The 26945-nt window shown below is 40.8% G+C and overlaps 1 protein-coding gene across 2 annotated transcripts in view; it reads left to right on the forward strand.

Annotated features, from left to right (window-relative positions):
* CDH4 (cadherin 4) overlaps positions 1 to 26945 on the forward strand; it is a 416262-nt gene that overhangs the window by 234798 nt on the left and 154519 nt on the right. Inside the window, exons 1-2 of one of the 2 annotated variants that reach the window (XM_031590256.2) lie at positions 10793 to 10948; positions 20031 to 20254. In XM_031590256.2, coding sequence (XP_031446116.2) covers positions 20114 to 20254 — 141 coding nt within the window. In that variant the 5' untranslated portion in view covers positions 10793 to 10948; positions 20031 to 20113. Of the gene's footprint in view, positions 1 to 10792; positions 10949 to 20030; positions 20255 to 26945 lie in introns of those variants that run through there. The other variant, XM_090152060.1, reaches the window with a different exon arrangement.

The raw sequence follows: 26945 nt of genomic DNA on the forward strand, positions 1-26945 counted from the left end.
TGAAAAACTGTGGCTCCTACACAGATGTCCTCAGCTGGTCTTGTTTTCACTAGAGTGCACCAATTTGGGAGAGGATTTCATCTCAGAGCGTGGTTCTTTAATGAGAAAATGCTTTTGTGTCCTACATAATCCACATAATTAGTGCATGTTGGAGTCGGCCCATATGGGATTTTCAAAAGCTCAATGCAGAGACTACACTCAGGTTTAGTTATTGAGAAACTTAAAACTTAAGCCTGGTTAAAATGGGGAGATTTCAACAACCCAACATAAGAGCAAAGTGTCCAGTGTTGCTTGGAGTATTTCACAGTTTGGGCACTGCCATCTGAGTTTTCTTGGATGATCCATTTACCTTCTCCTCAAGTTCGTGATTTTGCAGAGGGGAAATGGTGATCCTTTTGTACCACATAGAAGCTCTTCTGAATTTTAATTAACAGCTGGCATGTTTGGGTATTCAGGGAGGAAATCTCCTTTGAATTATTGCTTTCTGAGATTATTGTTTTAAGAATGGCATGTGAAGAATTTCTTCACATATATTTCATCTTCTCTTGGTAACCCTCATCTTCCTTGTTCATATGTCCAAAATGTAATTACAAAATGTTCCCTTAGGAAATAAAAATTCTAAGTGACTCCTTCGAGCCACGCTTGAAATTTCAGGAGAAGCAGAGTTACTTTTGTCACTTTCATAATTTTATTTGTACCACAGTGGTTTTTAGTAACTGCAGTTGTAAACACCAGTGTACAAAGGAAACAGAAAGAACGTGATCCTGGCTCTTGTAGGTTTGCCATTTTGATGTAGGACAAAGCATGTTTGATGAATTGAGATGTACACGTGGGGCATGTCAACAGAGACAACAACTGCATGAGGAGGCAGCCATCCAGAACAGCAGCTGCCTGTCTGCTGCAGAGATTTTTGGCAAAGGATATGTTTAGAATCATCGTCATAGAATCACCGAGGTTGGAGAAGACCTCCAAGATAACACAGCCCAACCACCTACCTACAACCAGTATTTCCCCACTAAACACCTAAATGTTTTCTGAGCACCTCCAGGGATGGTGACTCCACCACCTCCCTGGGCAGCCCATTCCAGTGCCTGACCACTCTTTCGGAGATGAAATTTTTCCTAATATCCAACCTGCACCTCCTCTGGCACTGCCTGAAGCCATTCCCTCTTGTCCAATCACTGGTTTGAAGGAGGGGTCTGAAGAGAAATGTGAAGGCAGCATTGCTGCGGTTCCAAAATGATGGAGCAGCAAAGGAAAGGGAGTAGGGCTCCTTGGTGGGAGATGGCAGTGCCAAGGCTCTGGTGGCAGGAGCACGGCTGTCTGAGGAGAGGCACAGAGCTGCTGCTTGGTGCAATGGAGAGAGGCCCAGGGGTGCTCAAGGAAAGATGACAGTGAGCTGAAATGGATGCCAAGAGGCAAAGTCCTCCCTGAGGGTTTGAGGCTGGACCTTCTGAAAAGAATTAGCAGAACATTTAGGTATAATATTCACTAGACAGGGAAGATACAAGAGTTCAGATTCAGATTCAGCCATATTTACAAAAAAAAAAAAAAAAAAAGCTTCAGGATTACTGATGCCTCCCACAGTTTTGGGATTTGGAATCTGTATATGAAATGTGCTTTGCTTCACTTTCTTTGACTCACCCTGCATCTGCTTTTTTAATGACAGGCATGTTTCCAACTAACAACTTCTTCCTACTTTCTCATTAAAAGCAAAGGCAAGGGATAGGTAAAGTGTTACAGTGAGAAGACTTGTCACAGGAAGGAAAGAAAAAAATAGCTATCTGGAGAAACCCATCCCAGTCTGATACTTATTCTTTGTTACATCCTGAAAGGTATTATTAGCTAAAGCATTATTCTGTATTTATCTGAAATCGTAATTGAGTATCATATTGCAGACTGTGTTCTTTCATATTTTAAATTAATTATATAAAAGGTTTTTATCTGTGCCTTTACCCTACTGGAAAAAAAAAAAAAAAAAAAAAGACCTCTGGTTACTTTTAAGCAAAGTACCAGCCTTAATAGTTGTGCTATAAGATGATCAATAGACTGGTAATGAGTGAACTTCTGCCACCATAAGAGCTGAGAATATTACTAAGGGTGTGAATACTTTAACTCAGTATTGTGAGATGATAAACTACCTTTTAATAGAACATTAACATTAATCTAAACAAGATTAGTGGAGCAAAGCATTGTAGGAATAAGCTTGCTCAATTAAAACAGATGGTCTTCCATGCTGAATTCCATTATGTTAATAAAGCCTCCCTAGCATACCCACAAGCTTGCATGTGCTCATGTGAGCTCTCTCTTTCCAGTTGCAAGGAGTGTGGTACATATAAATTTGCTTAGCTTTGTGCTACAGTACTCATTTTATCATCTTTTATTCTGAGAGCTCTTCAGAATTTCATATTTATCAAATTATTTCTGAATGATTAACACAAGATCTTTACATTTTCTTCTAATTACATGTCTATCATTAATCTTCACTATTTCTTCTCCCCAAGCATTTTAGAGAAGGTGGAGAGTGATACAATTCAGCAATTAGAACCAGCTGCAAGCATGATTAAGGCTGTCTAAAGCCAGGGAAGAAAAAAAGTGTAAGACTGTAGCAACATTAATGTGTAACATTAGCCAAAATTAATGATCAAACCTTGCATACTAGCATCTTAATATTGTCTCAAGCAAAATGGCTTTACATTTGTAAGGAAGTCACAGTTGCAGTCTGATCACTATTCCCCCCCCCAGACAAGATTTTACCGTTCATTACTGGAAAAATCAGTGTTTTGTTGCTTGAAGAATTATTATTTTGTCCTGGGCAGAAGCTCAGCAAAATATTCACATGTATTAGGAGGCCCTGAAGTTTTCAATTTATTTAAAAAAGAAAAAAAAAAGAAAAAAAAAAATCCTTGCTTTAAAGAAACCTCTTAAGGAATAATCTCTAATGTAATCCTTTCAGCCGAAATCAGCTAAATTAAAAGGTGATGTAAACAGACGTGATTTCACCTTTCTTCCCCACATCCTGCCTTGCTGCTAAGATGGAAGAGAATATTTTAGTATTCTATCTACTTAAAGCTAAGCAGAATAAATCACTGAATACTGTTTAGCCTAATTTTCAGGGCTTGGAGCTAGCAGAATGCAAGAATAGGCTAAGAGTGCTTTTTCTCTTTACTTATCTCGGTACGCTTTTTGCAGGCTTTTGATCATCCTTTGGTCCTTGTTTGCCACTCAAACACTGTCAGAGATCTGCCTATGTCAACAACTACTGGAGAAAAGCCTGGGCCACAAGATTGATACGTAGTTGCCTACCAGCTTTGGATGCCTTAGTGCCCAATTGGCATTTCTGTTCCCTGGTAGACTGGGTAGAGTTTCAAAAGATGAGGTGATGGTAATATGTATACCAAGTTGTGTGACTTGTCCAAATGATACTCTTTGGCCCAGCTGAAGGTCTTCACTCTTCACTCTTCCCTTTATATATCAGTTTAAAAGCCAGAGAATGGCAAATAATGCCCCAAAGAACCAAGGTTCTCAGGACAGTCACCACCAAATGTGATGGGGAGAGGTTGGAGAGCGTGAGTACTTTTGTTGGCTCTTCAGTGGGATGTGGAGTGATAGCTCAATACAACTTTATAATTCCTTAGTTTAATTCTTTCCATGTCTAAGACATTTGGCTGTGTGCAGCTAGAGCTCCTCTTTAAATTGAAGTGACCCAAGTGGTTTTCCTGTGCACAGGAACAGAGATTTTATGTATGGAATGCAAGTGAGCCATCATTAAAAGAATGATAGTGTGTGTGCTCTACATTTCAGGTGTGAATTACTTTGGGGGGAAATACTCTCTTGAGAGCAGGTCTGCCTGGAAGATGTCAATGTCAACTTGGTAAACAAGGTTATAGGGTGAGCAGAGGCTATTGATTATTGACGGTCACTGGAAACTTGTGAATGGATATCTACACCACTGCTCACTGTGTTCACTGTGACTTAAGTGTAAATGAAATTTAATGTGAAATTGTGTATAAGTGACAGTTCATCAACTATTGGCTAAAGACAGCTGATGTGCTGGTGGGAGTGTTGGCGTTTCATTACTTGGGTTTCCATGGCTTGCTTTTCCATAACTAGAGCCTGAGACATCTCTAGTTCGTAACTCAGAAATATCAGCTTTCCAGTAAAGATAAATGAACAATAAATCAGAGGAGAAAGGAGGAGGTGTTTTAAAAGAGAAACACTGTTCCGAAGGATAAGCTTTCTACCCTTAAAGCTCACAGAGTTAGTGAGATAAGGGTTTGCTCATGAAGAAATTTATCCATTCCATTCCTAGTAAAAGCGATGGGTACGAGTCGTCAATCATTGTCAAAAGCCAGCAGTGCTGCACAAGGACAGGAGGTGCGGGAAGTGAGCTGCAGAGAGATAGCTCGCTGATTTCTGGTGCACTAACGGAGCATAGCTGAACGGGATATTGGTCCTTTGCTGCTTAAGCAGCCAGAAATAACAGGGTAAGGAGCTAGCATATAATATCAGCGCTCCATGGGGGCATCGTGTAGTGCAAATACCCAAGGAGGAGAGTTGTGTAAACATATGACAAAGGTTTGAAACGAGACAGCCTGTATTTTTCTTTCTGAAACTACTATTTGGCATGATCTTCCCCCGATGGTTACATTCCTACCCACTGCCTTTTCATTTAAAACCTCTGGTATCTTTGGAACTCAAGGATATCAAGCCAACCTGCAGAAGGTAGAGGTCTGCCTGGTGTCCCAACCATGGGCACACAGAGGAGAGCAGCAAGAAAAGCATGCCCTGCCGCATGTCCCACCTTCTCATCTTGGTGCAACTCCGTGACCTCATTTCCACCATAATACACAGATCACCATATTTTGGGGAGTGCTTCTGCCAGGGAGCAGCTTGTAAAGCAAAAAAATTGCTCTTGGCAGCCATGCTCAAGCTGGAGAGTCCCACATGTTGCATGTGAGCCTAAGTACTATGAAATGAAAAGTCAAGGAGGTTGGCTTGAAGAAGGGGATGAGATGCAGATAGAAATGCCAGCCATCAGGGAAAGTCTGTGGCAGGAGAAAAGTAATGTTCTATTTTGTCAACCACATTTCAAACAGTAATCTGTCTCTAGTTCTTATTGGAAATTAGACATTAGAATTATCAAAAGAACAGCTGGGTGAGTGATAGGAACTTCCAGCACCATGGAAGTGGCTGATGCTGTTTGATGGTTTTGGTTTTTTTACCAAGTGGAAATTTGGTCCTATTGTAGCATCAGAGCATTCCTCCTGTGTATCTCCTCTTTTTCTCTGCTGCCTTTTCTTCTTAGTTTTTGTTGCCATTATCAGTTCGTTTTGGTTATATATATATTTGCTCTGTGGTCTGTGTGCATTGTTCATGGTGTTTGATTTAAAGGTCAGAAATGTCATTAAAACAGTATGATTTTATGGACTGAATAATGTATTTCTTGTTTCTTATTCCAACTTTTCCCATGTTTTTTTTATTATACAAATGTAGAAAATTGTTACTTTTAGTAAACCTTTTGGGGAATTAGGGGTTTTATTTTTAATTAATTCAGATGTAGCACCTGGCAATAGAGATGAAATTGCTAGTTGATGCAGCATTTATTGCTATGGCAAGTATGGAACAGAAGGCAAAACTCTTCATGAAACCTTTGCCAATATCCATAGTATAATATGTTACTAGGTCAATTCATTCATGGTATTGAAGATATTAAAAGCAAAAAAAGAAGAAAACTGTTGGATAAGTTAATGGTATGAGCCGCCCCTACACATGAGTACTATAATTGTTTCAGTGGTGTCTATTTGTGCAAGTAGATTTTGTGGAGTATTTTGCTTGTCTATCAAGTGAGTCATTTTGTTGTTTTTTCTTTGTTTGGATGTTTGCTGTTGGTTGTTTTTTTTTCTTCTTTCTATCACATAGTAGAAAAGTAATGTGATTAATGAACAACTCGAGTTAATTGGGGAAAAAAAAATGAGATAAACAAGTTCCCATTCTTCCTAATCTTTGCATATTAGCTCCAATTGAGACCTGATCCACAATGAATAATTAAATAGTAAAAATTAAACTTGCGGTCATATAATTGCAGTAGAAATGAATGTGTATGCATTCTGTGAAAAGATTTATTTTAGTACTTAGAATAAACCTTCGGACGTAATTTCATCACATTACTAATGAAGTGTTTACATTGAGCTAGACATTACTGACAGCAGTAGCTGGCAGTCCTTACAGAGGCCTGGTTTTGAAAAAAACTGCAAATGTGTGACTCTGAAGTGTTGAAGTGTTATTGCTAGTGTTGGTAACAGGACAAAAGAGCCAATACAGTGTCCTCATGGGGTCGGTGCCAGCTGATCCCTTCACAGCTGTAAGAAGAAGAAGGGTCTCCAGCTCAGATTTCATCGTCACACTCTGGTACCTATCAGTAAATTAGGCTAATTATATCTTTAGGCTACTGATGTCTGCATAGTAAAAAAAAAACAACAACAACAACAACAAAAAAAAAAACAAAATAGGAGAGGGGGAAATTAAGGTTTAGCAGGGCTTTGTTTGATACCATTCATCATACCCACTTAACCTTTAAAATAAATCAGCCGGTCAAAGTGTCTTTTTCAACCAATAAATAAGAAAGAAAGAAAACTGCATACCTCATGGCTGACTTCTCTGCCCTCGAATGGCCTGACTTTTTGATGTCAGCGTAGAGCTCTCACAACTGAGTTGAAATGAAACGGGACCGGACAGCACAGTGATGGGCAGCACTAAGAAAACTGCCCTGATAGACCATTTGTTTGAGAGCATCTCGTGTAGTAATCACTCTTGGAAAAATAAGCAGCGGGGAGCTGAGCTGCCCAGCCCTGATGTGGGTGTGGGGAGGAGGGCTGTTGCTCCTCATGGCTTTTCTGCAGGACCGCTGTTTGCAACAGACTCGATCATTTAATAGGAATGTTATGACATTTCCAGAAATAGAATTCAGGCTTTTTTTGTAAGATAAGAGGAAAAGTTGGTTGGCTTTGTCACATCCTTTGTTTTTACAGAATTAGTTTTGATGGATGAAGCAGTGGCAGAGAGATCTGAAGTTCACAAGTGATATTTATTTATTGCACTGCGTGTTCTTTTGTGGTAGCAGTTACTCAGCCATACAAATTAAAAAGTCAATTCTAAATCAACTTACACCCAGGAAGATCAGGAGTTTCATCAGAAAAAAAAAAAAAGAAAAAAAAAAACCAACCTTAAACAAAAACCTCTCCATATGAACGCTTCTAACTACCGCATCTGTTACTGCATGACTGTTTCCTGGAGGCAAAAGGATGTTTTAATCTTCAGGCATAGTTGGTATCTCTCTCTTCTGCTAAGAAAGTGCCACCTTCTATAGGGTCTTTAAAACGTTCACACCTGACCATTGGAAGTGACTCAGTACCCCCCAGACATCTCCTGTGAGCAGAGTGCTGCAGAAAGGAGTTTTCTTCATTAACATGCTGCTTAATGCTGGGAGCAGCAGCCAGTTTTGTACAACATTTTCTTTGTGTTTTTACTGAGAGGAAAAAACAATTTCTCTGGTCTCTCCCTATTCAGGAAATGAAGTAGCACTTGCTTTGCAAAGCATTAGCTTCAGTGATAATTTTTCTGAATAGTTAGTAGAGGGTTTTCCTTAACAAAGGTCGTATCGTTGTGGGATTTTTTACTATTTTTAGAAAGAGCTGCACATGGATATCAGTTTGGTGTTAATAGCTTGGAAAAACATCTAGATGAATAAACCAAATACAAATGTAATAGTTACAAGTACTAGTCATAATTAAAATCCAGAGAGAGAAGACACTCAATAAATCAGAGTGCATAGGAACCAGATGTTGTGTTTGGGGCAGTGATGGAAGCTGCACGTGGCCCTCAGAGATGAAGGTGATGTTCTGTGGGCAGCAAAATACGCTTTTCTAACGGCCTCTGCCTGACTGCCTCGTGCCAGGATGAGCCCACCTTTGGGCTTTGCTGCTCTTCATCCTAACAGTACCTCTTCTGTGGTTTATGTTTATGCAGCCTGGTAGTTTTTGAAGAATAGATTAGGAAAGAATTTATTTCCTTTAAGAAGTGGTGGGATGCTGCTGGTGAGGGACTGCATCCTGTTTCAAAGAACTGTGCCACGGCTTGTAAGTGTTTTGCAAAAAACAGTTTTGTTTTAAAGCAAAATGGAAAATAAATAAGTAAATAAAAAGAGATATCAAGGCTGATGCTATCTGCACTCAGGAGTAATTTGATCATAACCCTCTTTATATCTGCCTCTTCCCCTATCTGAAGTTCCCTACCTTAAAATGAATTTGTTCCTGAGACTGCTCACAGAGGTAATCTAAACTGGTCCTCGCTGTCAATGACACGTGTATAATGACATTTTATGGCTTGTCTTAGCCAGCCTGCCAGAGGACTCCTGTCGCTAATTGGAGTGTTAGGAGCTGCCCACAGCCCTGGGGACAAAGCAGCACCGGGGCTTCGAAACCACAGAATGGGCTCCTACCCATTGTGCAGTGTGCATCCATCCCATGGGACGTCCCTGCTCCCTGCAGGCTCATTCAGAATCCCTGGGAAACACAGGGCGAGGTGGGCTCTCAGCCCCAGACCCCCTGCTCTGCAATATGGGTGCTACCAATGGGGGGTAAAATGCAAATTTTATTGCAGCAAGACAATGTTTTCCTTTTGGATTCTGGGTTTTGTGTGCTTTTGGAAAGCATTTGGCAGCCACAGCAAGTATGTTTACAAAAAGAGCAGAACTGGTAAAGTTCAGGTTCGTGTTTGGATTCAGCCCCAGCAAACTGAAGCTGAAGCTGTGCCAGACGTTTGAAGCTGCCAGACGACAGTTCATCTCAAACAGAAAGCTGAAGAGGGGGAAAGAAATTTGTCAAATGTATTCCATGTGGAATTTCAGGCAATTTAATTTGATTCACTACACTCTGAAATGTCTTGGACTTCCCTATTGTTTCTTTACTTTAACACTAAATTTGATACCTTCTGGGATCAGCAGTACTTTGTGTTGCATTCGTCACATCCTCTAATTTACTGGCTTTAGTCTCTTTGTTTTAATTGACAATACTAAGCCCTGCCAAAAGCTCTCTGTTAACTTTAGGGTCGTTTTAGTCCTGCAGTTGTTCTTTGAGGGAGGCAGTGCTGCCTTTCTTGGTGGGAGGACTACTGCAGTAAGAAGGGGCAAAAGGGGTAAATGGGAAAAGGGAAAGGGAAAATGATAGATTTCATCTGTGTGCCTCCATCAGAAGCACCTGTGGGTGAATTTCCTACAGATTCAGTGGACACTGCAACCTGGCCCTGGTGCAGGAGCACTGTGGCTCTCTCCAGCCATGCAGCCACTCCATCTCTCTACTTCTCCTGTTTATTACCCTCTGAAGTGCATGTCTGTTATGGAGGCCACTTCTCCAAGTCCTTCTGACCAAGTGCCAGAAACAGAACCTTGAACTTCTGTAAATGAAGCTGCCGGAATTTGTCCAAATGTCAGAACACTGGAGCCCACACCATTTAAGTTCAAATAATATTCATTTCTCTTGAAACCTATAGACTTGTGTAAACTCTGTATATTTTCCCAGATAAAAAAATAGAATAAAACCTCCAATTTTAATATTCTTGCATGAACCATCTGTTAATTCAGTATAATGTGATTGACCTCTCTGGATCAGTGTACGTTTGCTCCCTCAGCTGGGTTAGGAAGACAAGAACAGCCAAGCCCAAAGTTGTCTCACAAGTCAATAGTGAGGAGTTCGGTGCCTTTACTGGCGTGTCTGATTTATTATTATTTTTTTCCTGACAAGTGCAGCTTCTATATCTAGGTGTTGAAGTTTTGTCTTGAAGGGCAGGAAAAGAGAAGGGCTGGAGGCTATCTGACAGGGCTGCAGTCAGAGCATCTCTTTCAGATTCTCTTCTTAGGCTGTAAAAATGGTCTACACTCACATTTTTTTTTTTTCTCCCTGACATCTTTCAGCAGCTCCCTGTGACTTTCAAATACAGTTCTGGCAAGTTGAAAAGGAGGGATGTGGGACAAGGGAATGAATGCTCAGGGCTGTCAGTGGGGCTGGTGGAAGCAGGCAGGGCTGCCTGCAGTTGTGCATATGTGATGCATTGCCCAGCTCCCACCTCTGCTCCAAATGTTGGATGTTTCTGATAGGGGCAGGGCTGAGGCTCTGCTCTTCCCAGGAGCTCTCAGGAGAAGAGCACTTCCCAGCCCCAATCACCCCATAGCTTCTCTCCAGGATGCTTCTGCACCAGGAGGTTGCATGAACCTAGAAGCTGCCCTATGATGACATAAGATCTTGACTTCATAATTAAGCTGCTGTAAAATCTGTAGCTTTTTTCTCAAGAAATGTGTAGTGATGTTTAAAATCTGTTCTGTGTAAGCATTTTGACAAACACAAAACACAAAGAGTGCTTTGAAAATCATTAGTGCTAAAGGTAAATCCTCTAAGTAAAGCGCCCTGGGATTTATGTACTCAGTGCTGTAGTAATAATAATTAAAATGCATACTATTGCAGGTAACTCCCACAACTTGCACTTTGCTCTGAAGCTGAGAAACTCATTGATTAATCCATGGGGTCAATCAGTCCATCTTGTTTGGAGAGTTAATCATAGAGAGGCTGTGCATGATGACCAGCGCTGAAACAGGTTTGTTTACTGGTGCTTAATCAGGGAACCCAAACTCTCCTGTGGAGAGTTTGGTGAGAGGTTTGTTTCTACTTAGCCTTTAATTGCAAAATGATCTCATTAGTGCTATGGTGAATCTCAGTAGTATCCTATAGATGCGTGGGCTAGCAGAAATGCTAAGTCACAGGTTGAACCAGTGATGGAACACCTGGTGGGAAGGCAGGGCCAACCTAAAGGAGCTCACCTGCGTGCAGTGAGTGACCAGAAGATGTGGAGTCAGGATCCACCCCTCCCCAGATCTCACTGAAGGGTTGCTGTGTAGGTAAGGATGTCTTGCTGAAGATCTCTGTGTACCTGAGGCATTTTGAAGGCAAGTGGTTTCTTTTCTTTCTTTTTATGCCTATGGTTTGTGTTTGAGCAAATCCTCACTCAGTGTAGTTGGGATTTTGCTGCTCTGCTGTCGTTGCTGCAGTTTCCATTGCATAAGACGTGGAATTTAAAGAAGAGCAAAGAGCAGAAATGATTGCCCGCAACAAGTTAGCGTTTGTCAGGAAGTGTCGTGCTGTAGATATTTTCAAGATTAACTGATCTAGGCTTCCCTTTATTTGCCTTTATGTCCCAAACAAAAGCTACAGCTGCTCATCCCGGTCGCTTTTGTTCTACCTTATCTTTAAGAACAGAAGAGGACTGTTGTAATGAAACTACTACGATGGGGTATTTAGTGGAAGACAGAAGTTTCCATTGAAAAGAATAACGGAAGTCAACAGGGCGTTTACTATGATATTCACTGCAGAAAGGGGTAATTCTCTGAGTTATCCCAGCTCGGGGCTGCCTCCCTCTCCATGATAAGGACTTCAGGCCATATTAGGTGTCCTGACTGGCGTCTGGCGTCAGTCCTTGACTCGTTTTTTAAATGTCTTGATAGTGCAGAGGGGAAGTAACAAGCTCTCTGCTAATAAGCAAATCCCAGGTAAAGCAATTGCTGCTAAAATAGGTGCTGGAAACCCAGAGGTGAGGTTGCGCCTCCAGGGTAAAGTTTTGAGCAAAGAAAGCAGTGAGTGGCATCCTTAACGTGGGGTGCTAATGGATGCAGGTTCAGGTTCCTGTACTGAGGAAAATCCAGTGTGAACTCACTGCCTCTTGAAATCTGGGAAGTGTCTCCTTTATAGCAAGCTTCTGACTTGGATTTAGGAAATTGGGGATCAGATGACTCCCCCCAACCCGATTCTAAATACCAGGAAGAGAATAGAATGCAATATTCCATTTACTACCAGTGGCTTCTAATCAGATAAAAATAAGTGACAGTGTAGGATGAATCCCTCTACTAACTGCCAGAACGTGTCGATTTATCAAATTTTTCCACTGTTGCTCTTTTTTGAGCTAGCCTCAGAGCTGACAGTGTGTGTTTTACAGTGCAGCAAGGTAGATTGATTGATCCTAAATAGAAAAGCCTTTGGGGTCTCTAGCTGATGTTTTAGCTTCAGAAAAAAAAATCCTGAATAAAGCATGTTAATGTAGAGAAAGGAGCCTGCTTTAATTGGACCAACTCCTGGCTTGCTGAAAATTAATGGCTGGCTGGCTGTTGCCACAGTGATTCATCTTTTCTATCATGTTCTACAGTCCTTCTCTCCAGGGGGTCTCTACTCCCCTCCAATTCCAATACCAAAAGTGAAATACACATTTTTTTCCCCCTTTAAAAACATATATTTTAGTTGAATTGGCTTCAAGTAAATGAAAAATAGCACTGGTGGGAGTATGAAGGAGGCAGGCAGTGTCTGGGAATTGGAGTTTGTTTACTGTAGGGCTGGTTTTGTTTTGTTTGAATGGGATTTAGATCTTTTTTAATGTACTCTCAACTCCTCATCGCTACTGGCTGACTGTACAGGTGACAGAAAGACTTTCTAAGGATCCCGACTTCAATGTGCTGAAAGTTATTGTTCCTTTTCATTTTATCTGGCCACAGAAACAGGTACTACATGTAAGCAAGTGCTGTAAAAAATGAATGTAAAACTGGAAATGGTGTTGAAAGCGTTTTGGTGGCTCTGGAAATGAAAAGATGAATTTTCTGTGTAGCTGTACCAAACCCACAGATATCTATCTATCTATCTATATATATATATATATTTTTTTCAATAACTTACTGTACTTGAAGAGGCTTGCAGTTTTGCCCATAAAACCTGTTGGAGGCAGTGCTAGTTGCAACAAACACAACAACCTGCAAATGAACATCAGGTAGGAAGTTTAATAGCACAGGTCCAAATCCTGCATGGATTGTTTGATCACGGAGGGGTTGGGATCTGGAATTTGAAGTGGTGAAATTCAAAATATACTTCTACATGTAAAATACTATTTTATGTACATTTCAAATCTGTCTTACTGCTGGAGATGAATCCTACCACAGCTCATTGGCTGTTTGAGAAGTGTCACCAGTTGACTGGCACATGGAGTTACTTCTAACAAGTGTACAATGGGTTGAGAATGTTGTGAATTCTGTATTATTGCACAGAATTTACAGAACAATTCACTGTACCTGTAGATTGCAAGACAAAGAGAGATTTTGTTGACCATAATTACACTTGATAATTTGTTATGTTAACTTATTGTTATTCCAGTAAGGCAAATATTAGCAGTCATAGCTCAGAGATTGTAAATAATCCTCTGGAAAATTGGTTGTGATGTTTGACATTGACCTGAGATATAGAAAACAGATAAGATTCCAGTAGATTTCTTTATTATTAATTGCTGGGAGGTAACATAAAGAAAATGGTAAATCATGCTGGATGTTTTCAGCAGCTGATAGATGTTGGTCAGTTTGTTAATTCTGATAACTCATTCATTTGTTGTTTCTTTATTCTGTGAACACTTACAAATAATCAATGCTTTAGGAAGGATGTGGGTGTGCATGCTTTGTATATACAGTCCTATACCAACCAACACATTCCTTTATTTCAAATGTTTTTCTGTATCAAAGCATTTTCTTAAACTGTGTACTGTTAAACTTGATCACTGGGGATGTGTGTATTAGGCTGTGTTTGAATTGCTACTCCTACCATTTTACCAGGAGAGTTTGGTTCTCCCACAGTACTATAAATATTAAATAAAGACACTAAGAGTTTATTAGAGTGATATTTTTTATAAGAACGTGGTTGGAAAATGCAACCCATAAAATTAGGAATGGCAGGTTGAAAATTATACATTGTTTTTATCAGGTTTTACAGCTATTGTTTTTTTGTGTTTATGCATTGTTTTTCTGGTACAGAAGGAGAAGGGCTCAGTATTTTATTAACTGAGTAGCAAATATAGTTGTGCATCATACGAGAGTATTGGATTCACTGTAAGCAGGAGTGAGATGGAAAGAGCACTCAGGACTCATGTTGTATTGTTTGTGAGTGGATTGGCTCAAATTAAGTTTTGTTTCCACAAAGCACCAAAATAGCAACATCTCCAGGTATTTTATAGTAGCAAAAGCTTTCTGTACATTTGTCCTTTTAGTACAAGAGAAAGAGCATCCTCTTTCCTTCCTCTCAGCATTAGACTTTCTAAATGAAATATTTATTCCTGGAATTCCACCAAAGCATTTCTATTTCTCCATGCTCTGTTTTATGAAGCAATTTCAGCAATAAGCTGTGCAGCATTCCTTAATTTTTTTTTTAACCTTGTGCCAATTTTGGAAACTTGTTTCTGTGAAGTGCCTGTGAAAGTCCATTTTCCAATGTAAAACATATTCTCCATTTGGTTAATGGATGATTGAGGGGTGTGCACTCCAGCAGTTTGGCTGAGAAACCGGAAGCCTGAATTTCAGGATTCGGTTCTGAGCTTTGCTTGTGGGGTGATACGCATGTATTTTGGTGAACTGAGTGGTTTGGTGCCTGTTCTTAGACAACAGGTTTCTATCTGCTGAGAAAGTCTTTTCATTATTGTATTTGTTGTGATACACAAGGGCAGATGCTGCCACCAACCTGCTAACATGGCTGGGCACTGGTGTTGGAAGCACTGGGCCAGAAGTACCAACGTAGTAGAAGATAGCATGAAAGGGACACTTTTGCACAGGCCCCAGGACTGTGCAGTTTTTCCAGACATCCAAAATTCCCAGAGGTGACAGTTAAGCCATCCTCCTATTAGTGACATTGACAAGGGTGGACTTAGGGTTCAGGTTTGTCACAGTCACGCTGGGTGTACAGAGACACCTCCTGAGGAGGAGAGGAGATACTGCAGTAAATAGGGGGATGTATTTGCTGCTTTGAAGTTTATCAGGAACGAAACAACTTTGCAGTGCTAATAATCAAAACCATGGTGAAAAACAGAGTCCTGAGGGGACTTGTGTCCTGAGCTGTGGGATGATGGTGTGCCAGGGAGGAGTATATTCTAATAAATAAGTATTATCCCTCTTGCTCCTCTGGCCCTGTGCAGCTTGCCAGAGGGGGCACTTTTTAATGGACTAGTAGAAGCTAACAGAGAATCCAGAAGGATAAGGCTTAAAGTCAGTTCTTTGGTTTATACCATTTATAGTCCTTTAAATTCAATGCATTTCTCAGGCATTTGGAGGGCAAGGAAGTTCAGTGTATTCATATGTCTTTCAAGATCCTCACCTGATCATTTGACTCTGTCCAGCTAGCTTAACAAGCTAAATAATAAAAGGGAACAATGCAAAACTTGTTGAATTTTTTTACCCTCTGTCTTTTTTTGAAGAAAGATCCCAGTTTTTTTCTCAGGTGCCCAGCAGTTTGCTGCAGGCTCCTGCAGCTTTTTTTCCCATCGCTCAATACCTATTTCAGCATATATCAAATTGTTGTATTTCTTCCTTTCATAGAGGAGCAATTAAAAATGATGAGGGTAAAGGGTTAAACCTAAAAGCCTGCTAATGAGGGTGCCTTCTTGGTTTTCTTTTCATCAGGCATTTGATGCTGTTTTCAGCATAAGCCTTCGATAAGCATCACTGAACATTTTTCCAGAGTATATTAAAAAAAAGTTTTCTTTTTCACCATCCTGTAAAAATGATAGATGTGTGGCTCTGCTGTTTATCTGAAACCCTAATTACTGATGCTCCCGCTTTTGAATGTTAAATTCATGCAGTGTTCTTTAGACTTCAAACTGGTCAGAGAAAGATGGATTTGTGTCCACAGAGAGATCTAAGTCCTGTAAACAGAGCCAATGTTTGTTTATTTGTTAAATTATTTTAGAGTCAAGAGTTGCATCAATTGCAAATTGCATAGATTTGCATCTTTCTAAAGGAATGAAAGCAAACAAAAATTTTCTGCCAGTGGGTGAAGTTTTGGTTTCTGTCTCCATGAGAGCAAAGAGGAGAAGGAAGAGGTGGGATTTGAAAATATGGAGATGTCCTTTCCTCGAGCTATAGCATTTGTTACAGAAAAACAATCTGATTTTTTTTTTCCAGTACATACATATGTATCTGTTAAAATATTAAATATGTAGATATGCAAATATATATGTATGTACATAGAAAAATATGGAAGTGTATATATGTGTTTATATATATGCATGTGAAATGATTCTCTGTAGTCGCATAGCGTTCCAAAGAATCATTTCACAGGGACAACCACAGGATTATTAATGTCATCCATTGCAGCCGTGTGGTGAAAATGTGAGCAGTTCATTCACACTGTGTTGCAGATCTGTTTTCTATGCTGTGTAAAATGGTGCCTAGAGCAATAGCAGCAGCAATACCTAACAGCAGCTAAACTCCGTGGTCCCCAGTATTTGGGCCTTGATGAGTTTCTGAATTGCCTCCCCTATGAGGCTGAAATCATCTGCAAAGCCAGGCTCGCTTCTTTATTAGCACTGGTTATAGGAGAATGTTTGCTTTGAGATCTGCTTGTGGGCATCTCTCACAGCTTCCTTGCCACAAGCTGAGGGAAGGCAGAGGACTTAGCAGGGAGGATGGTTAGCAATTGTTGTGTTTGTTGTATTGCTTTCAATAAGACAGGGAGTGATTGTGTGTTCTGCTTTGTGCCTTGGCAGCAAGGCACTGGCTTTACTGGTGGCACTGACTTTTGAACATCACCAGGCAGTCACAGGGGCGAACAGATCTCAGGTGAAATCAATTTGTTAATTCGCATTCATGCCTTGTGATTTGTAGGACCCGCTGCTGCCATGTAAGGCTGAGCCTGGGGTTGGGTTGGCTGTTGGGCTGAGCAGGAAGACACTGGGGTCTCAGTGTCTGCTGCTGGGACACGCTGTCACCTGCTAGCGTAGACATGGCCATAGGTGCATGAGGCCTTAGAAACATGCAGCAGTGAGCAGCCAGCTCCTGGGGTACCATTCAGGTGGGCTGCAGCCTGCCTGCTGCTGCTCAGGCTGTTGTGCACTGTGCAGCCTCTGGCCGTGACTAAGCATGATGGAATTCGGGTGTCCTTGAAAGCTTTCTCTGCTCACAGCTCCTGAGGACTCTTCAGTGGAGTTGGCTGCATGATTCATTGCTGCATCCCTCTACCTGTGCTACCTGAGAGAGCAGTGTGGAGCGGAGACGTTGCTTGTTTAAAAAATTAGACATAATTTCTCTCAGGATTTTCTCTGTCTCTAGTCAAGTTTGTTTTAAACTAATGGAAGTAATTAGCAAGGCACAGAGGGACTTTGTCTAAGAGGTAGCCATATTTAGATAATGGAGCATAAAAGTCGACACAGTGACATATGACACAGAGCAGCATATTGGAGCAACGCGCTGTGTCTTAAGCAGATGTTTAAGTACTTTGAGTCCCAAAATCACTGCGTACACATATAAGAAGAGGTTTTTTTTGTTTTTTTTTTTCCTCTGACTACACGGTGGGGCTGCTTTCCTTCTCAATAAAATCAAAGAAGGCTCTGAATTCTTATTAACGTGTAGTCATTATCACTCCTTTCTATCTTCTTCGAATGTCTTTTCTGTATATAATAGGTTGGAACTTCCGGAGGTACGGATGGAAGTTGCTTTTTGCACTGCCATTATATAGCAGAAGATTGCAGTAATACACCAGCAGATGTGACCTGTTTCTAACAACGCTGATGGTGCAGAGATGAGAATAAATAACGTATTAGCAGCAAAGCGCTCAACGTGTTTGCACCTACTTGTTATAGCTGTGAGTGCAAGAGAGCTTTGCAGAAGTTCTTGGGAGATGGAGGAATGCCACAGGGCATGGGACATCTCCCTGGTGGCACCAGCCACCCCCTGTGTCCCTGAAGCCACCCCAGGTTCTTTCAGGTGCCAGCGAACTGCCTGTGTTCGACCTCATTTGGTGCTTTCATGAATCATTTTTCAGACTAGCCTAAAACTAAATGAAGTCCACACGTGGGCTTGTTGGCTGTGTCTTTACTGTTGGTGAACAAAGCCTGGTGTGATCTGAGTACTGACCTGGGATTGTTCCTGCAGTCAGATCAGTGATAGGGATTATCCCCAGTACACCATTTAGAATACCTTGTTTTGGGAGATAAGAAATTTTGGCCTTCTGTTTTGTGCCAGCTGACCCCAATCCTGAGCACTGGCTTGTTCTTATTCGTTGAGCCTGATGGAAGTTTCACCATCATAGGACAGAAATCCCCCTCTCCGGACTGCTGAATATCAATGCCTTGCTGTGACAGACAGTGACTAAAAAGCAAGGATGCCAAGAGCTTCAATCTGTGGTCAAAGTAGCAATTAAGTAATATCCTGTCCCTTAGAGAAATGGTAGCCAACATTTCATTCAAACTGTGAGTGATGCAGGAGATGCCGCTTCCTATTACACTGAAAAGCATTTGTTATGGTTCTGGAGATAGAAAGCAGAGATAACTGGTCAAATGTCTGGACTAAAGCATTTCAGATGAGATAGGCATGGACGTTATTTATTGCAGGCTGAGCTACAGTAAAGGTAAAGACAGCAAACCCATGCTTTCCAAAGCAAAGTGGAAGGATTTTGTTTTCCCTGGCCTCCAGATTTAAGGAGAGCCTAGTGATGCAGACTGTAACAATGAAATTGCTTAAAAGCATTACACGCTTTTTTTTATATGCTAGGTAACTTTATCTGTCTTCTTTTTTGTAAATCAATGTCTGACAGTTACTGTTTGTGCTTAATAATTTACTGCAGCATTAGCTAACAGTTCCCACCACACTCACATAGGAATGTACTGATGATGTGGTTTAACTCAATACTCAGCCTGAAAAGCCTCTGTAAAATGTATGGTTATGGCATGGCTACAGCATCCTGATGAGGGAGGGGTGCACTTCGAAGGAGGCGAAAGGGAGTCCTGTGGTCAAGAAACCTTCACTGAGATGGTTGGTGTCAAACTGGCTCCAGGAGCTCCTCTGGCCTCGACTGCCTCTGAGTTCTTTCTCCCACAGCAACCACCTACTGGTCTGTCCTGTGCAAAGTGTCTGCTGAAGCTCCAACACCTGGGCCAGCAGATCTTGCTTTGTTCAGAGCAGGCAAGGAGCATTTTGAAGCACGCAGCACTTGAAAAGCCAAGTAATGGTCCTAGCTCTGTAACAATTCACACTCACTTGAGATATTTTTTATGGGTACAATACGTTTTCTTTCACCACATGTGTGTTCCACCCTGTGGATTACTTGAATGGCAGAAAGCCATTTTGTTTCCTATGTGATTAGCTGCAGGTTCAATTTCTATCAGGTTTGTCAATTTTGTCATCTAATAGTTTGGGTTGCTTTTTTTCTAGCCTAATGTATGTGACATGTTTCATAATGCCAATAAAAACAGTTTTCAAACTAGACTGTAAATGTATTTGACCGAAAAAGGCCAAGAGTAAAAATACCATCTACTGGGGAGCTTGGATCTGGTGGTGCAAGCTTTTAAATGACAAGTTGCAATTTGTGAAGCAAAGGTTTACAGTTCCTCTGACCACATGAGTGGTTATCCAGTATGGGATTGCAGCTCTGGCTTTGGGGACCTGCTTCTAGCAGCAGATCTGCTCCCCAAAATGGTTTAAATTTTCCTTCTTTGCTTAATTTTTTTTTTTGTTGTTGTTTCTTTATTTCTGATAATGGAATTGTTATGGGCTTTTAAATTTCAGTTAAGAATGTGCAAATAGGCTATCTGGTAAGTAGGTTATTGAAGGGTTAGGGAAATGGAGAACATTTCATGCAAAAGAAATACCCACAGTGTGGGTAATAGACTCCCGTCGAATTTAAAAGATAATGGCGACAAGGGAGAAATCCACTTGTAGAAATGGGGAACAGCTGTGTTTGAGATCTAATGAAACTGTATCAAATACTTTAAAAATGGCTTACAACTTCTCCAGGGAACGGAGATTAAGCACAAGAGCGCTCCTGAAAGGTCGAAGAAACAGTTAAATCATTTCCTTGATAGTTATTAGAGATATAGAAGACATCAGTGAAAATTAAACGTCTGAAACTTGTATTTGATTGCTTTCCTTATCACGCCAATCTCACACTTTTTCTATCTCTTGCTCTCTGTTCTAGTAAAATTTAATAACTGTGCCGGTAACAAGGGAGTTCGGTATGAAACCAACAGCCTGGACTTCAAGGTGAGAGCAGATGGGACCATGTATGCTGTCCACGAGGTGCAAATGGCCTCGAAGCAGTTGATCCTGATGGTGACCGCCTGGGATCCGCAGACCCTTGGCAGGTGGGAGGCCGTCGTCAGGTTTCTGGTGGGAGAGAAGCTGCAGCACAATGGACACAAGGTAGGGATCTCTTCGGAGCTCTTATTTCATTCTTCCTTTGACTCTGTTCTCAAACCTTTGAAAGTCATAGGATGGAACGTAGGATTGATTGTGTTATCGGGTGTGTGCTTCCAGAGGATTTGTCTAGTTGGAAACCACCGTTAGCAGTAGGAAATTCTTTGCAAATGTTTTACTGATGCTTACTTTCTTTGTTAGTCTCATGCATGTAGCTCCAGAGCAGAAATCTTTTCCTGCCCAGCAATGCAAAAAATATTGCCTCAGTTAAATACAGCTATGGGCTGTGCAGTGCCAATGAAATAAGGGACTGTTCTCATACATGCACACACACATTCCTCTGGTCTGCTCTTTGTGTAGCTGTCACTGGCCCACGTCTTCCATATCATCTTCAGCAGAAGCAGTTCTTCTTTGTCAGTGTAAATCTGGACTGATTCTGTGCGACACTGATTAAGTGGTCATCTCTCTACATTTAAAAAAAAAAAAAAAAAGCAGTTCTTCATTGACTGGGTGATTATATTTAAGCACGTTGCTAGATTTGAGGTTATGTTTAGGGTAAAATTGGCGGGAAATTGGCTGAGGATCCAATTAATTGCTGAGTCTTGAAGACCTTGTAGAGCAAGGATGAAGGTGGGTGTCAGCTGTGAATGGACAGTCAGGGCCAATTGGCCATGGCTGAAGATTGGATTAATGCACTGTGGTGGCTGTCACAGCAAGCCTGGCCTCTCCTCTTTCTCTGCAGAGCTTGGGTATAGAGGGGAGAGGAGGAGGGGGAAAGAGGGAGAGAAGCTTTCTGTGCCTTGGTGTAAGAAAGCTGCAGCATTTGGGAGGACTTGAATCGCGTGTGATATGTGATAGAAAAGACTTGGAGAGTCTTAAATCTAGTAGTCACCCAGTGGGCTGACCCCTGAGGTTTTGCATGGCTTAGAGTCACATAAATACATTTCTGCTGCTCTTCAGTAAGGTTCTGGCTTGTGCAAGATATAATTAAGCCCTGTATGTTATGTCAGTTGTATTTGCCATTTTCTAACCAAAGAAATACTGCTTCCTTCTAAAAGTAATTAAATATTGAAGGAACAAAGTAAGGTGTCTTATATACAGCTTTAAATTCCTTCTTGGTGTAGCAGAAAGAAAACTAAGTACACATTGGTGCTTTAGTAAAATATTTGATTGGAAATTCATCTGATGTTAATATAAGCTGAACTCTGGTTCAAAAATAAAGAGAGTTAAGCTTTTTAAAATTCATATCCGTCCTTTCTAAAAGCCTTATTAGTGTACAGTTTGAGGCTGGGAAAATATTAAAAATGCAACTAATGACAAGGTCACAAGGAGTTTTATTGTGAGTCCCTACACTATGCATCTGAGTTCTGTTTTATTTAGTGGTTGTGCTTTTTGCAAGCAAAATGATCCTTTGTTTACTAAAGAAAGAAATATAGTTATGGGTTCATTTCAAAAACAATAGTGTTACGTTTTAAAAAACACAACAATATCCAATACAATGTGTTTCAGGCCATGACCTTAATATACTACATTTCATGGCTTTTACTGGAAGCAGATTTCACATTTGTTTTTGTAAGATACAATATGGCTCAAGCAAAACTACACGATTGTTTTAAAGACTTCTCTGACTGTTGTGGTCTATTCACACTGTGGAGATGGAAAGTATAAGAGAGAAGGGATGGGGTGACATGAGAGAAGGAGCCCCTCTTTCCTTCCTGAACCGCTACTGAAAGGGAAAAGGAGAGTAAGTCTTATGAGGAGCAGCTGAGGGAGATGGGGTTGTTTAGTCTGGAGAAGAGGGACTCAGAGGAGACCTTATTGCACTCTACGACTTCCTGAAGGGAGGTTGTGATGAGGAGGGGTTCGGCCTCTTCTCCCAAACAACAAACAGGACCCAAGGAAATGGCCACGAGTTGCACCAGAGGAGGTTTGGGTTAGACATAAGGAAGAACTTTTTCTCTCAGAGTGGTCAGGCACTGGAATGGCTGCACAGGGAGGTGGTGGAGTCACCGTCCCTGGCAGTGTTCAGGAGGCATCTGGAGGAGGAGCTACGAGATCTGGTTTAGTGCTTGTGGTAGCAGTGGTAATGGGAGGGCTGTTGGACTCGATGATCTTGAAGGTTGTTTCCAACCTTCTAATTCTACGATTCTGTAATCTAGTTTACAATTACTCAAGAATTAGAGCTTCATTAAGACACAGTTATCCTATCTGGAATGGTCATTATCAGACATGGCAGAAATTAATACAGAAGGAATGTTATAGGAGAAGTTGACATAGAAGCTGACCTATAGCTTACCTGCAGAATGGAGGTGGTGGTCTGCTTCCTGGGGGGTACAGAGAATACAACCCTCAAAAACATCTTTCTTTGTATTTGTGATCCTTTATTATTGCAATATATAGGAAATTCCCATGGCAGATCTGGAGAGCTTTGTTGATGGTCAGTGTGTCCTCAGGGTGGGTGGTGAGTTGGTTCAGAATGGCTGCTTCAAGATAGGCATCCCCTTGTGTGCCTTCATTGCAAAATCAGTTTTCTTGGTGTCTACACTTGTGCCTCAGATCCCACCGCTGTGCGGTTTCTCTCTGTTTACGCTGGCATTATGATAGTGAGTGGTCCAACACAATAACAGCATTCCCTCCTTCTTAATGTTGGCCTTATAAATGTGCTAATTGCATTCAATAACTGAATAACCTGGGAAAATTTGCAAAATTTCACTCCCAACTGCTGTAATAAAAAAAAAAAAAACTTAATGACTACAGTAAAGCTTCATGCTAGGAGGATGAAATGATGGTGAAGAAGGTAAATATTTAAAATGTATGCTTCAGATATCATAAAATATGCATTTTCCCCTCCTCCCCAGAAAATACTCAGGTAAACTTATTTCTGGTTAATGCAAATGGTGTTAGTAACTCTAGGAACCTTTTTTTGTTCAGTCTTGCAGGAAACATGATAGCAATTCAATTAGAAAATGCAAATGAGGTCACATATTTCCCACAAGGAGTGACGAATTACCCCAGAGAAAACCGAGTGATATTCCAGCATAACAATAAATACTTAAGATAAAGTTTCTTACAGTGTTCTTGTCTAGCTGTCTGCAGTTGCAATTTAAAGTATCAATCAGACCTGTGGGTATAATTTGGAATAAAGAAGAAAAAGAAAAGAAAGTTGTTTATGAAACAATATTAAGTCATTGTGGCTTGTGTCAGCATTTATGAAAGATAAACTTGAGTGGGGTAATGCTCCAGAAGAAAACAAAGTAAAGCCAGACTTGACTTATCTGGAATTAGCAGATGTGATGTCTTCTTTCCTAAGAGTGCAGGCTATTATGTATAACAATTGGATATTGATTTAACCACAAGTCGGAAGATTGTTTGTTAACGGTGACATTGCTAAGACCTCACTCTTGAGAGTGCCCTCTGCTTCTTATTTGCAGAAACTCAAGTCATCTGAAGTGTACAATTGCACACGCAGTGCTTTGTGCTTCATTTTTTGCACTACCCCCATGTCCATGCAGTCCAGTCTCTACTCCTCAATCCTTGCTAATCAGCATCCTCTGCTCCCAGTACTAATGTGTGCCATCTGATGTTCTGGCCCACTCTTTTTGGACTTCATTTTTCAGTGCTTGCTTGCATCTAACCATTTATGTGGTTGGTTTTCTGGCAAATTTCTTTATTAGTTTTCCCATTTCTCAATCCATGATTTAAAATCGGGATCATAAAAACACAGGAAAGGAACTTGGAGATGCAGGATATATTAAGTATGTGTAGAATGCAGGTTGTCTTTTCTGCCAGTGACTTACCTTAGGAAAAAAGTATTGTTTTCATAGTTTAGGTTTACACAAACATGATTCTTTTCATTGTTCTAGCTTCTCATATTTTGACCGTGGAAGTATGTAAATTTTTGTAACATTATATCACTAGAAATTGAGCAATTAAAGTCTCACAAATATATGGGCATGCAACTAATGTTTAAAATGCTGAGAAATACACTGTCAAAAAAAACAATGCTTGCTTAAGCCCAGGTTGTGTTTTATTGTCTCATCTTATTTGGGGCTTTTTTCATTACTCAGGTAGGAATCCACAGCCATACAATATGAATGTGATTCTTACAGCCAGTTTTTTTGATTTAAAGCCTTTAAATAATCATCTCTGGCATTTTACCGAGCTGAGATTTTAAATTCCAATACAGCCTTTTATTGCTGATCACAAATACAAAGGTCTCCAGGCAAGGAAAGGCTTATTCAGCACCAATCGTGTTTATGACCTCAGTTATTGCACTAGCCAGGATGCCCTGCACTGGGCTGGCAGCGATGAAGACATATTCTTCCCCTGATGGAAGAAAATGACTGCTTAAGCAGGAGTTGTGCTTCTGTTGCTCCCATTTGCTCTGACTCTTTCAAGTGGGTGCCCATGGAAGAGATGGGGAGGGGGAGAGGAGAGGGGAAGGATGCCTCAGTTTGTTTCCATTCCCTCCTTCCCCTGTACTGTACAATATGATGCTTGGCATCAAGGTGATGAAGTTTGCCTTCAAGTTGTGCTATCCCCACAGAGGGGCTGAAGCAAAAGGATTGTATTTGTCATCCTACCTTTTTTTTGTGGCCATATGCAGATATGATTTCAGAACCAGCTCATTATGCTGTCTAGCAGGTGCCCTGGGGCTGCTCTGTTCCAGCACTTCTGTGGGTAAATTAATAAATTAATATCATATAACTGTTACCAGTGAGACTGATCACGTAATTGTGGAAGTCTAATGAAGACACGTCAGGTGAACTTGTCTGACTTCATGCTTAAGTGAATTTGAACATCTAGCATTTAATCATCGCGTGAGCTGGAAGTGCTGTTTGTGACAACATGTGAACTTTCCTGACCTGATTTTCAGGTGCACTCAATCACATTGTCTTGCATTGCAACCAAGATAAGATATGACATACAGGTGCTCATTGCCTTGGAAAATCAGCCCACTACGTGAAGTTTCCAAGCACTGCACTCGCTGCATTTAGTTCTTAAATAGTCAGCATCTTACCAAGGGTCAGGCTCAAAGCCACACTAAAAAGATCACCCTGAAGTGAAATTCACTCCAGATCTGCCTTCCTTCAAACAAAAAGAAGTCGCAAGGATTGAACTACCTACACAGAAACAAGTCTGCTCTGATAAAACAAAGCCCTCGGACTGCCGCGTGCTGCCTGCCTGTGATGTCTGCTGTGCCCTCATGAGATCAAAGCTTCTGACCTCTGGTTTCACGTTCTCTGTTGCTAACTGCTCAAGTCTCACTGCTGCTACAAAAACTGTTTTAGATTCAGTCCCCTAAAAAAAAAACAAAACTCTTCATTGCGGCGGTAGTTCATTGACAGTTGTGTGTAAACAAAAGTTTGAATAAAAGACAAGACTCCCTTCGTGCAAGTGCATCATTTTAAGAAAGCCTTTGTCAGCTGGTAGCACAGCTGCTTTCTGTTCTTCTCCTTGGCCTTGCCAGCTGAAGGTTTAAGGAGAGCCATCAGACCTGAGCGTCCAATGTGGCAGTGGGCTGAGCTGGTGGTCACTGCTGATGGGTCAGCAGTGGGGTTTCAAGTACTGCCTCTGTCTGGCAATGCTTCTAAGCACCAGCCTAAATTTCATCATGGAAATGGGGGTAAATTGAATTTATTCACATTTAAGCATATGCTTAGGTGCACTCCAGTACTGGGGAATAAGAGAAGAACAGCCTTTTCTCAAGAGGCTCTTCAAATAACCAAAGGATAACTTGAAAGGACGAACTCTCCTGCTAGTGCTGGGGAGAAGTACCAGAATGAATTACTTCACTTTGTGTGAAGTAGCAGTGGTGCTTGTGATCTCTTAAATCTCTTGTGATCTTTACTTGCAAACATTATGAAGAGAAGGAATATTGTTACATTTAATTCATTATGATTATTTTAATTCATGTATCTTTTGAACTGCATGGCTTTAGAAAAATAAAATGAGATTAAAACGTTTCACAGGCTTGTTAAGGTGTAGATTTGCTCCTGCTTCTTTCTGTAATGAAGTACAGTTATAACAGGCTGTTCTGGAAGTAACAGAAATGGGTTTTGGAGCAAACTTTAAAATGTTGCCCATAAAATTATTCATTAGAAGTTCTATCAGGGTATGGGAGGTTTTCCAGCCCAGATATTTCATGCTTTTTTTTTTTCCTTAGCAAGATACTTCTAGAATGAGAGAGTAATATTAAACTGCAGTATGGTTTTGTTCTTTAACTTAATAATATATGCCAAGATCCACTGCCTTTATTCCTGTCCTGTAGGTATCTGAAAAGATAAGAAGCAGAACAGTACGTAATAATCAGTGATTTAATAACCGTCCTCCTAAGAAGTACTTGTAGATCTGAAGGCATTATGTATGGCTTCTTCCAATTATGAGAATGACATCAAGTTGAAGATAGAAGTGTCTTTTTGTAAACACTAGAAGGTAGGGAACAACAGTAATTTAGATGTTTTTTAAACAATCCTACCTAAGAAGCATTGCAAGATTAGATCTTACAAAGGGAATGTGAAAAGGTCAAGTTGATGTGGGGAGCTTTGCAAGGAAACAGCCTCATCAGAAATTTTCATGTTGGGATAAGATGTTTAAGCTTTAAAATGAGAAAGAAAAGCATATCAAGAGCTGTGTTTAGTGGATGATGTCATCCTCTGTTCACTGAAGACCCTTATAACATTCAGAGCCTGGCAAT

Source organism: Phasianus colchicus, chromosome 17 (assembly GCF_987193195.1).
Source record: "Phasianus colchicus chromosome 17, bPhaCol1.hap1.1, whole genome shotgun sequence".
In the NCBI taxonomy this organism is placed as follows: Eukaryota; Metazoa; Chordata; class Aves; order Galliformes; family Phasianidae; genus Phasianus; species Phasianus colchicus.